This window comes from Salvelinus namaycush, chromosome 35 (assembly GCF_016432855.1).
Source record: "Salvelinus namaycush isolate Seneca chromosome 35, SaNama_1.0, whole genome shotgun sequence".
Lineage (NCBI taxonomy): Eukaryota > Metazoa > Chordata > Actinopteri > Salmoniformes > Salmonidae > Salvelinus > Salvelinus namaycush.
The window spans coordinates 7,285,242-7,297,844 of record NC_052341.1 but is presented as its reverse complement, the minus strand read 5'-3'; the positions used below and the strand labels follow the sequence as shown (position 1 = coordinate 7,297,844).

At 44.1% G+C, this 12,603-nt stretch overlaps 1 protein-coding gene across 1 annotated transcript; it reads left to right on the top strand.

Annotated features, from left to right (window-relative positions):
- Positions 1 to 6,852: 6,852 nt before the first annotated feature.
- On the top strand, positions 6,853 to 12,317 carry LOC120029964 (39S ribosomal protein L27, mitochondrial-like). Its single transcript, XM_038975273.1, has 4 exons — positions 6,853 to 7,447; positions 9,717 to 9,845; positions 11,428 to 11,495; positions 11,775 to 12,317. Exons 1-4 carry the CDS (start codon positions 7,408 to 7,410, stop codon positions 11,979 to 11,981), a joined length of 444 nt encoding a protein of 147 aa, XP_038831201.1. The 5' UTR covers positions 6,853 to 7,407; the 3' UTR covers positions 11,982 to 12,317.
- Positions 12,318 to 12,603: the final 286 nt, after the last annotated feature.

Genomic DNA, 12,603 nt, shown 5'->3' with positions numbered 1-12,603 from the left:
TTATTTTATTTTGCAAAATGGTGGACTTTTATGGGACACAGCTTGATGTTTCTACAAGAGATAGCTAAAAGTCCCCTTTCCCACCCCTTCCACCTAAACACTATTCCTCCCTTACACTTACTTGAAATGGTAACACTTTAATGCTTTATAAACTATTATAAATACCCCCGTAAGGGGACTGTTGCATAGTCCCTACATAGTGCATTACTTTTGACCAGAGTCCTATATAGTGCAGTACGCTATGGGCCCTGGTCAAAAGTAGTGCACTATATAGGGTGCCATTTTGGGATGCTGACCAAATCTTCCTCTCCAGGCCCCTCACCTGAAGTACTTATCCAAGTCTATAACCACCAGGGTTGGGGAGCCTGCAGACCCAAGTTCCAGGAGGTCAAAGAGGGGCTACAGTCTGCACCTCTACCCCTCTGCTACTGGATAACATAAAGGGAGTGAGGGCAGCATCTGGCCACAGTGTATTTCCTAATAGTTGTAAATGTTTCCTGGATTATCTTCTGTTTGCTTGAGCTACTGTATTTTAATAATGAATAGTTATGAGACGAGGTACTTTCTTTGAATACTTTGATGTCCTTTAAATGATAGTTGAGGCATCTCTTAGGGATAGCCCAAAATGTAGCGGGTCCCTGTATTAACACTTGTGTGATACATTCGTTGCAATTAAATTGCTTTATCTTGTTCTATTTACTATACTATATTGTCAGGATACCTTTCTCTCAGAGACAGAATGGCCATCTGTTAAATGACTATAAAGCCATGTCTGTTGAAGTGTCAACGTTTAGAATGAATGCAATGATGCCAAGAAAAATGTATATGTGAGTTTGTGTGTATCCAACCATGACCTTGAACTGCCAACTTCACTACCTACTGTATAACCAGAGTGTAGAATTACATTCAACACATTTGTAGAAAAATTATATGACCAGTTGTATTCCTAAATATACTCAACTAGCAGAAACCCACCTTGACAAGCGGTAAAACAAACAAAAAAGCCTAGATCAAATCTTTAGGCTAAACCGTTAATCAATTCATAATGAATTCGCACAGAAAAAATTATTTGGTTGCAAATGCAACTGGAGCATGTAAATAATTGCTAGGCTACTAATTTTAAATTCACAGCTGACTACTTTGTGTGACCATAAAAATATGGTTGTGACCGGGTACAGCAAACTAATTTGGTTGCAAAGGTGAATGGCTCTGCCATATGTCATGTAAAAAATCTTCCCAGCTTGAAAATGTTCCCAATCATGTTCAGATTGTGAAGTCGTGTTGTAAAATTTCTCACAGTGTGAAAATGTTCACAGTTCAATAATTGCACATACATCTCTATGTGGATGGCTGAGCTTGTGTGGAAAATAACATCTTTGAACAATGTCAAAGTAACTAGTGGAGATGTGAAACAGTTTAAACTTTGGCTAAAACCTAGCTTTTATATTAGGTTTATTTAGCTATACATACAAGCTAAAACTGCACACCTCTGAGAACAAGCCATCTTGACCAGCTGACCGCTAATTATGCTAGCTAGCAAGATTCAGTGTGAGGGTGGAACCGTAAGTGAAGAAACAAATGGTTCAGTTTCCACAGTATGGTTATATCCCGTTCATTTATACAGCCTTATCCAAGGAACTCGTTTTGGAGATCGCCAGGAGCACGATCACCATGATGATCAACGGCCAGTCTTTCCTTAAAACCAACCCCGGCAATCACTCTAACTCTCACTTCCTCTGTACATTGAGATACAACCGAGGTAAACCCGTCTGTTCACAGCCCTGCTCGCCCAGGCCATGGACCCGTCTGTTCACAGCCCTGCTCGCCCAGGCCATGGACCCGTCTGTTCACAGCCCTGCTCGCCCAGGCCATGAACCCGTCTGTTCACAGCCCTGCTCGCCCAGGCCATGGACCCGTCTGTTCACAGCCCTGCTGGCCCAGGCCATGGACCCGTCTGTTCACAGCCCCGCTGGCCCAGGCCATGGACCCGTCTGTTCACAGCCCCGCTGGCCCAGGCCATGGACCCGTCTGTTCACAGCCCCGCTGGCCCAGGCCATGGACCCGTCTGTTCACAGCCCCGCTGGCCCAGGCCATGGACCCGTCTGTTCACAGCCCCGCTGGCCCAGGCCATGGACCCGTCTGTTCACAGCCCCGCTGGCCCAGGCCATGGACCCGTCTGTTCACAGCCCCGCTGGCCCAGGCCATGGACCCGTCTGTTCACAGCCCCGCTGGCCCAGGCCATGGACCCGTCTGTTCACAGCCCCGCTGGCCCAGGCCATGGACCCGTCTGTTCACAGCCCCGCTGGCCCAGGCCATGGACCCGTCTGTTCACAGCCCCGCTTTTTTATGGAGGTTTATCATGAAATACTTTACATGATCATTGTGTGACTATGCTTTTTTGGTTGTTCTTTTTGTTCCTAGACTTAAAATAAAGTATACTCAACAATATGACATTATCTTACAGCACTTTCTTGGCATATTTGAATACTGTCATTGTTGATGTCTGTAGATAGGAAATGTCATATTTGAATACTGTTGTTGTTGATGTCTATAGGGAAGAAATGTCCCACTGTGTATGATGCCATATTGTCTTTAATATGAAATAGAAAAAATACCTGCAAAAAGTTTTGCGATTTAACTTTAGGAAAAAAACGATGTAGTATCCATGGTGTAAATCAAGGATGTCAAACTCATTTTGCCCTAGGGCAGTATTCAGTCTTCAACGAGGTACAGAGGGCTGCACTGAAAACGTGTTATATTTCCACGCCATCAAAATTTGCAAAAGATAGTCCTCTATGCATCTTTTATGGAGTTTTCCATACTACCTGACTAATAATTACAGTGATTATTAGCGAGCTGGACACAGTCAAGAAACTGTATAAATGTAGGTCCGTTTTAATTTCTACCAAGTTTCGATTTGGTTTTAGTCATTTGAAAGTGTATCGAGTTAATTTTCCCACCGCTAAAAAAATATATTATTTTACTCTAAACCACCTGCAGGCTGGATTTTAAAGCATATTGGTATACATAAATCCAATGCCACACAAGTTTGTGTGTGGCATGTGTGTGTATGTGTGTGAATAAACCTATGGCCATTAACTGCTGTGCTGACATTGCTCCCCAACTTGCACATTCCAGCTCGTCAGCAGAAACACGAAGTGGAATCAAACCATAGCAACGCCCTGCGCAGATATTGTAGCTGTGGATCAGGTTGATGAAGTCATCAACAGGTACTTGCATCACTGTGTGGGCCTCGGATACACACACATGGTAAAAATGTGAAACTACTAAAATATGGTGGAAACTCCTCTGTGTAGCCTTTGTTTACAAGTGCACATTCCGGGGAGAAAGGTAGGGAATGGAGCCACGGCCACTCTTCCACCCACCTGGAACTACAGCCACGGCCTCTCTTCCACTCACCTGGATCCACAGCCACCACTATGTGTTTTATACACTCCTCTGGTCGCAGTGCTTTCACAGCCTCCGCCAGGGCCTTCTCTGCCTTCTGCCTCTCCTGCTCTAACCTCTGCGCCTCCTTTTTCCCCTGCTGTCTCTCCAGGGCCTCCCTCCTCCTCAGCGCCTTCTCTCTGGATGCCTGGATCTTCTCAGCAGTCCTCTTGGAGGGCTTCCTCTTAGCAGGGGAGCTGGAGGTACTCCCAGCCCTGGAGAAGGGCTTTGGCAGGGGCCATAGCTGAGGGAGAGATGCCTCCTCTCGGTCATCCCAGTCTGGTCCTTCACCTCCACCTTCCTCCATCCTACGGTGAATGTTTAGGCTCTGGTATGAGGTGAATAGAGGTTTGCACTCTGAGTGACCATTCGGTGCCAACAGGCCTAAACCACCAGCCTCCCTACCACCCCCTCTGAGGCGGAGATGGGAGGAGGAGATGGGGATCTCTATATCGGAGCTGTCCAGGACCACCAGGTTTGGTTGGTCTATGTGGTTCTGGGAGGCTCGGCTGAGGCTACGGCCGGGCTGCAGGAAGTATTACACAGGGAGATCCTCGTCCAGGACACTGGTGGAGTCACTGTAGCTGCCCATGGTGGCTCCGGTCTCGGACAGATGAGACTGACTGTAGATGGACAAAGCAGGTTAAAATCAGAACGATGGTGTTATATTGCCGGTACCATTGGCCATGCAAATTTAATTTACAATCTATTGTGTTCTATTTTGAGACGGCCTAAAAGGCATATGCTATTCAAAATAGTATCTTTATTGGCCTTCCTCTCTGGCCATATTAGCCTCGAGAAACATCTATCGGGTGCTGTTCTTCTGATGTTGTAGTTCCGCTTAGCGGACAATGTTAGTAAGAACTGTGCTCGCTAGCGATCTCTCGAGGCTTCTTTTTTACAAGTGGGATGCACTGGCCTACAATAGTAGGCCTGACTACCCACAATGACGAGACCGCCTACAGGGAGGTGGTGAGGGCCCTGGGAGAGAGGTGCCAGGAAAATAACCTCTCACTCAACGTCAACAAAACAAAGTAGGTGATCGTGGACTTCAGGAAACAGCAGAGGCTGCACGCCCCTATCCACATTGACGGGACCACAGTGAAGAAGGTGGAAAGCTTCAAGTTCCTCGGCGTACACATCACTGACGATCTGAAATAGTCCACCTACACAGACAGTGTGGTGAAGAAGGCGCAACAGCGCCTCTTCAACCTCAGGATGCACATTTGAGAGCATCCTGTCGGGCTGTATCACCGCCTGGTACGGCAACTGCAGCGCCCGCAACCGCAGGGCTCTCCAGAGGGTGGTGCGGTCTGGCAAACGTATCACCGGGGGCAAACTACCTGCCCTCCATGACACCTACAGCACCCGATGTCACAGGAAGGCCAAAAAAATTATCAAGGACATCAACCACCTGAGCCACGGTCTGTTCACTCCAGAAAGCAAGCTCAGTACAGGTGCATCAAAGCCGGGACCGAGAGACTGAAAAACAGCTTCTATCTCAAGGCCATCAGACTTAAATAGCTATCACTAGCTGGCTTCCACCCAGTTACACAAACCTGCACCTTAGAGGCTACTGCCCTATATACATAGACTTGGAATCACTGGCCACTTTAATAATGGAACACTAGTCACTTTAATAATGTTTACATACTCATCTCATATGTATATACTGTATTCTACTGTATTTTTGTCAATGCCACTCCGACATTGCTCATCCTAATATTTATACATTTCATAATTCCATTCTTTTACTTTTAGATGCGTGTGTGTATTGTTGTGAATTGTTAGATACTACTGCACTGTTGGAGCTAGGAACACAAGTATTTCGCTACACCTGCAATAACATCTGCTAAATACGTGTATGTGACCAATAAAATTTGATTTGAGGGCTACATCCCGAGGGGTTCATGTTGATTGTACGGAGATTGTGACAGCCGGTAAAATGGCGTCCCTTGACAAGGCAAGAACAAGATGTATGTAAGGAGAAGTGCAGTATTATCATAAGGAGGCTTATACTTGGAATACGGAGGAGGAATGGAGGAAAAAAGAGAGGCAGAGGAGGTCTGAGAGAGAGAGAGGGAGGAAGAGGTTGAGCTTGAGTCAGTTAAAAATGGCAGAAAAAAAGGGAGATGGTTTGTTAAAGAAGAATGGTAGAAAGTATAAGCAGAGTGAATTGAAGACAGGAGGAGAACTGGAAGTGAATGAGGGCAAAGTATCGGAGGTGGTAGGTGTGGTGAAGTTCTCAGAGCCCGAGGCTTGCACCGAGGGTCAAGATAAAGATGTTTTTGAGAAAAGTGGAGATGTGAATTGTTTTGCTCTCAAGAAAAGGGCGACATTGAAAGGAGTGATTACTGGGATAGCGGTAAATGTGAAAGCTGACCAACTGAAGGGGCGGATTCCTGGTGTTTGATGCTCAACGTTTTGTGCGACGCAGACAGGGTGGCGTGAGTGGTGAAACTGAAGAGTTATTGTCTGTTCTTTTGAGTTTTGATGAGTCTTTGCCTGACAAAGTGTTGTTAGGATATATAAGTTATCCTGTATGAGCTTTTGTGCCGAATATATTAAGATGTTACAGGTGTCAAGCTCATTGGCATGTGGCAGTAGTGCGTAGGAGGGAGGTTCCTAGGTGTGAGAAGTGTGCAGAAGGGCATGAGACAAAGGAATGTGTAGCCCTGGGGAAAGTAGTGGTATGTGTTAATTGTAGCGGTGCCCATGGTGCTGGGGATCAGAAATGTCCCGTGTGAGAGAGGCAGGTTGAGGTTTCCAGGGTTAGAGTAGTGCAGAAGTTGTCATATGCTGAGGCAGTGAAGAAAGTACAGAAAGATGGGTCAAGGGGGAGGGATCCTGAAAGGAGTGGTGGGAGTAGTAGAGCTGTACCAGTACAGAGGGATAAACCAACAAGTGATATACGTTCCAGTAAGATTGAATTTTTAGCATTTATAGCAATAGTTATCAACTGTACTGCTGGGATGGAAAGTAAATTGCAGAAAATAGAGGTTGTGGTGGCAGCTGCAGAGAGGTATTTGGGTGTGCGAGACTTGACATCAGAAGAGTTATGGGGTGTTTTAAGTGGTGGTGTCCCATCATTTCAGGCTGTTGGCCTGAAGTAGGACTAAATATATTTAAATAGTGGACTATGATATATTTATTTTTGTGAGTGTAGTGTTAGGTGGTAGGGTATTTGTTTTATTTATTTTTTCAAGTATAAGGGAGTTATACTCCAGTCTAGTAGGTGGCGGTAATGCAACATTTATTAGATGCCAACCGCCGTTAAATCTAATCGAAGAAGAAGGTCTTTCGGCTATAATGCCATTCTTAGCCCATATACACGGGTTTGTCGTCGTGCAGCTAGCCAGTTATATAGTTAATAACTTGTAAGTAATTATTGTAACAGTGACATTCGCGACGTATTATAGTCTGGGCTAATGCCATACTATTACATTTAGCTACATTAGATAATTAACGTTACCTAAGAAATGTTGCCGAGGTAAAAACTAACCTGTCAAGCTACAGTAACGTTTAGCTACCAATACATTAGCTAGCGTTAATAGTTAGCCACCTGTCAAAGTAATTTAAAATAACTAACTACTCACATTGTTATTAAACCATTATTGTATAATGTATTCAATATTTTATTTTCAAAAGAATAAAAGTAATTCGCTATTTATCTCGACATGCTAGCCATTACAATTTTTGGATTCCGTGGGTGTGGTGGTTGACGGGAGGATTTTGATGTGACACAAGGTCGTCACTAGTAACCGCAGCCACAAAGTCAAGGCTAAACCCCGTCTATTTCTACAATTTTTCTTAAAATCTGATTTTAACCCTAACCTCAACCACACTGCTAACCTTATGCCTAACCTTAAATTAAGACCAAAAAAATCGATTTTTTGATTTCATGAATTGTTACTATATAGACCATTTTGACTTTGCGGCTCTGGTAACTAGTAAAACAAGATGGCTGCGCTCGCGTCCTTGATGTTCAAGTCCAGAGCAGGTAAAATATTCAAATCATCATTTATTTGCGTTAATTAAAACCTCTATGAAACACGTCTTTAGACTAATATACGCCAATGACGCGTATTTATTTTAAAGCTATTTAGCTGGATAACGTGTTTTTGACGCTAGCTAGCATGACAATAGCCAATCGCTCGTTCTCTGTCATCAGCTTGCTTAACGCTGCAATATGGTCAGACGGCATTCCTGTGTATACAGTATTTTAAGACACCGTGGAGCCGGCGAGAGATATGGGTCGAAAAATGTACCTCAATTCAGGGATGAGAAAGGCGTTGTAGTCCGAATTGTCCCATTATCCCAACTGTTACACCGAGAAAATTTAACACAATTTAATCTTCTGTGTAACAGTTAGAATAATGGGACAATTCCGAGTAAAACGCATTTCTCATCCTTGGATTGAGATACACAGGAATGTTGTGCAGCTGTAAACAAGCTGGTCGGATCTGCTGGCTATTTCGTTCAGCATTTAGTTAGTTAACTATCACCGGCTGGTGTAGTCCTTGCCCTTATGACTCAAATTGCAATAGTGTAATAGATTGAGGCATTCCACGTACCTATATGCTGCCCAAGGATTATGCCCGGCGCGCCGACCCTCTGTCCAAACGCAAATACACCTCGCTTGCAATATGGTTTTGGGAACATAACTTTCATAGAAGAGAATTGTTCAAATACAAAAGATACACATAGCAAAGTCGCACCCGGCTGTGTTTTGACAAACGCCTGCTTCCAGCTGAAAATATGAAATGGAATTGTCCAATGGAAATGCGAGCACAGGGTGACATACCACTGCTGGAGGCTGTAATTGAAAACACAGCCTTTTGCAACTTTTCTCAACTGCATACAGTAAGTGTATATTTTGTATTCATTCTTTCATTTTATTTAACTAGGCAAGTCAGTTAAGAACAAATTCTTATTTACATTGATGGCCTACCCTGATTTTTGGTTGAATTGAACAGTATAAAACAATCAGAATGGAGAAAGACCCATTGAAATATTTTAGAATATATGTGTTGCCACCCTAGGGTCACCCCACTACTCATAAAGAAAATGTTGAACTTTTTATTATTAAAAAACATGAAACTCCATCCAATTTTTTAAGATACTGGGATCTGATATTTTGACCATATCGTCCAACCCTAATTCTTTCTATCTGAAATTATAGTTAAGTTCCAAAGGTGTCCAAAACTGTATCGCAAGCGATGGTTAATAACGTTTCTAAATGTTAACAGAGCGTCCAGATTGTAATTCACTTCCTAGCTGGGGTCCATACCTTCAACTGAGAACCCTAAGGGGAGGCTGTAAAGCCCCCTTGGCTTATCAATAACTAGTGTAGTCCAGACATGACCATGCTATCCAATCCCTGGACAGCAGGGCCCCTTCTATTAGACGAAAGACAAGAGAAGTTTAGGTTATCACAAATGTTGATTTAAAATTATATTTGAACATTTTGGTTTTTGTTTATGTAATAATGCGTGGCCATGCTGTCGAGGGATTGGATTGCATGGTCACGTCTAGCTCTTGATCATGACTCTCAGTTACATTACTTTATACATAAGTCATTGGACGAAGGCGTCTTCTGTACGGGGAAGTTTTGTTAATGTAAAAACCGAGCGTCGGGGATCTTAACATGCATCACTTGCAGTATGGTTTTAAAAAAAAAAAAAAAAAGAAGAAAAAAAGGTTGAATTGATACATACCTTGATAGGGTTAGTGTTCCCACACGGCCATATCTCCATGTTACAGCACTTGTTTACAGAAAACAGACAGAAGCCAAGAGCCGACCTCCTGTTCTAATTAGCTATCTAGCATGCTCTGAACACCTGTGTGTAAGTGTAACTCAGGAAGTGTACTTTCGTCGGATGACGGCTCCATAACTGTGTGGATCAGTGCACAACTGCTACAGTAACTATCTTTTATTTGAAGGATTGTTTCTCACTGATGAAAGTCAAGGGCCATATGTTTTCGATTGTAGTTCACATGAGGCAGTCGTGGGTGAAACGAATGCCTGAGAACTGTAAGGAGAAGGCAGAATGCTGCCTTGAGTTTGAGAGATTGGTCATGTTGGGACTACAGCTGGTGTATCCGACAACTAGCTACCTACATTGGAAAGAAGTTGCTAGCATTGCTTGAGCATCACAAATGGCATTGAACAGCCCACTGTCATTATACAAGCCAGACAGTCATTGTATCCCCTTGCTACAACTGTTACAATGTTTCCAAACTACAATGTTAACTCAATGAAATTGCAGGTCTTCTGCTCCCTTGCCAGTCCTCTCTTGCGGACTGGGTGCGGTTCGCGTCCAAGAAGGCAGGCGGTAGCAGCAAGAACCTCGGTGGAAAGAGCCCTGGTCGCAGATATGGCTTCAAGAAAACAGATGGTAGCTACGTTAATGCTGTTTATTTGTCAGTATGCTTGGTGCTGACATCTCTGTGAGGTGCATGTTATGTCTTTCACCCTACTAGGGCAGTCACGATACCAGTATCGCGATACTCAAGAGGTATCGTGGCAAGGAAACAAAACATGAATCGGACTACATTTCTTGAGGAAATCAGTCCTAATGTTGGAAAAAAAAACATCTGATTTTGTCACCCAGAATCACGTGTTTCTTTTCCAAGCTATAGCACTATGTCACACACTGTCTCACACTGAACTCAGCAAAGAAACAAGCAACGTCCTCTCACTGTCAACTGCGTTTATTTTCTGCAAACTTAACATGTGTAAATATTTGTATGAACATAACAAGATTCAACAACTGAGACATAAACTGAACAAATTCCACAGACAACAGACATGTGACTAACATTGTCATGCTGGAGGGTCATGTCAGGATGAGCCTGCAGGAAGGGTACCACATGAGGGAGGAGGAAGTCTTCCCTGTAATGCACAGCGTTGAGATTGCCTGCAATGACAATAAGCTCAGTCCGATGATGCTGTGACACACCGCGACAGACCCTCCACCTCCAAATCGATCCCGCTCCAGAGTACAGGCCTCGGTGTAACGCTCATTCCTTCGACGATAAGCGCGAATCTGACCATCACCCCTGGTGAGACAAAACTCTTCAGGGAAGAGCACTTTTTGCCAGTCCTGTCTTGTCCAGCGACGGTAGGTTTGTGCCCATAGGCGACGTTGTTGCCGGTGATGTCTGGTGAGGACCTGCCTTACAACAGGCCTACAAGCCCTCAGTCCAGCCTCTCTCAGCCTATTGAGGACAGTCTGAGCACTGATGGAGGGATTGTGCATTCTTGGTGTAACTCGGGCAGTTGTTGTTGCCATTCTGTACCTGTCCCGCAGGTGTGATGTTCGGATGTACCGATCCTGTGCAGGTGTTGTTACACGTGGTCTGCCGCTGCGAGGATGATCAGTTGTTCGTCCTGTCTCCCTGTAGCGCTGTCTTAGGCGTCTCACAGTATGGACATTGCAATTTATTGCCCTGGCCACATCTGCAGTCCTCATGCCTCCTTGCAGCATGCCTAAGGCACATTCACGCAGATGAGCAGGGACCCTGGGCTTCTTTCTTTTGGTGTTTTTCAGAGTCAGTAGAAAGGCTTCTTTAGTGTCCTAAGTTTTCATAACTGTGACCTTAATTGCCTACCGTCTGTAGTGTCTTAATGACCGTTCCACAGGTGCATGTTCATGAATTGTTTGTTTCATTGAACAAGCATGGGAAACAGTGTTTAAAACCTTTACAATGAAGATCTGTGAAGCAATTAGGATTTTTTACGAATTATCTTTGAACGACAGGGTCCTTAAAAAGGGACGTTTCTTTTTTTGCTGAGTTTGTCACACACACTTTCATCGTTTTTGAAAGTCCAAAGTGTTTATTCTGCTTTATCTTTTTGCCATGGAAAATTAGGTGTCGTAGTATCGCAATACTGGTATCGTGACAACATTAGATCCTACACACTTCATGTTTGCATTATCTAACTAACTCTTCTGTTTTGTTGTCATCCATCTTCAGGGAACTTTGTCCATGCTGGCAACATCCTAGCAACACAGAGGCTCATGAGGTGGCAACCAGGAGCACATGTAAGGTTTCACACTGTCACTGTTAATATCCTGGGGTGTATTCATTCGTCGGACATCATAGCAAAACGTTTTTCAAAAGAAACCATGTACTCCGAAGAACTATGTTTCTATTAGGACAAATTCAGGTAGGTCCCTCGCTGTTTCGTTTGGTTCCTAGTGAGTACACCCCTGGAAGCTTTCAAATGTCTGTAGGTGGCTGGTTGATTGTCAACTAATCTCTCTTCCCCTCCTCTCTTTCTGCCCCCCCCCCCCCCCCCCACCTCTCTCTTTCTCTCTCAGGTGGGGATTGGAACCAACAACACCCTGTATGCCCTGGAGGACGGCATTGTCAGGTTCACTAAGGAGGTGTATGTTCCAGCCCCACGCAGCTCTGAGACCTTCAAGGTCATCACCAAGCTGCCCACGGGAACTGTACTCTACAAGACCTTCATCAACGTAGTGCCCAATAAACAGGAGGGCAAATTCAAACTGGTTGGCATGTTCTAAAGACTGATGACTCTCATTCCTATTCCACTCTGTGGAAGTACAAACCCTACTCTTTCTATGGACTGGGCAGTTTGGATTTGAAAGGTTCTGTTCAACCGCGGACTCCTTTGTCGTGAATGTTGTGGAACTGAGCTACTGCGTGATGAGGATTCTGGATGTTCCAAGGGAATTCCTCAGAGCTTCCTGTGTTGCTGTGGTGACCGTTGTCATCGATCCTGCACTCTTGGAAATGTGACTGGTCGAAAGTTTATTCAACAGGCACCTTTATGACTTGTTGTGCTGTAAGAAGACATACCTATGTCATTCCATCCAATAAAGTTTTATATATAATCATGACATCAGCCGTCTGTTGTTGGAATTTTAAGCTTAGTTAAGAGAACAATTTCCTGTGTATCCAAAGGTATTTAATTGTTGGGAATATTTTAGTATCGTTTGGGAAAATATCAATATCTAAAACCACCCCTGTATCAAGTGTGAATGTGGTCTATAGTTCTTGAAGTAACCACAGGGTGTCTCAAGGCTCAAGCTTCCCCTCCGTTTTCTCCGTACAGACCACGGAGAGCTGATGTAAAAACTTTTTGTTTTTTAAAGAACCTACGAAGCAGAGTGAAGTAATATCACA

Coding starts and splice junctions, on each gene's coding strand:
- LOC120029964 (XM_038975273.1), top strand. CDS start 7,408: ATGGCTGCGCTCGCGTCCTTGATGTTCAAGTCCAGAGCAG. Junction 9,846..11,427: donor TGGCTTCAAGAAAACAGATG/GTAGCTACGTTA, acceptor ATCCATCTTCAG/GGAACTTTGTCCATGCTGGC. Junction 11,496..11,774: donor GGTGGCAACCAGGAGCACAT/GTAAGGTTTCAC, acceptor TTTCTCTCTCAG/GTGGGGATTGGAACCAACAA.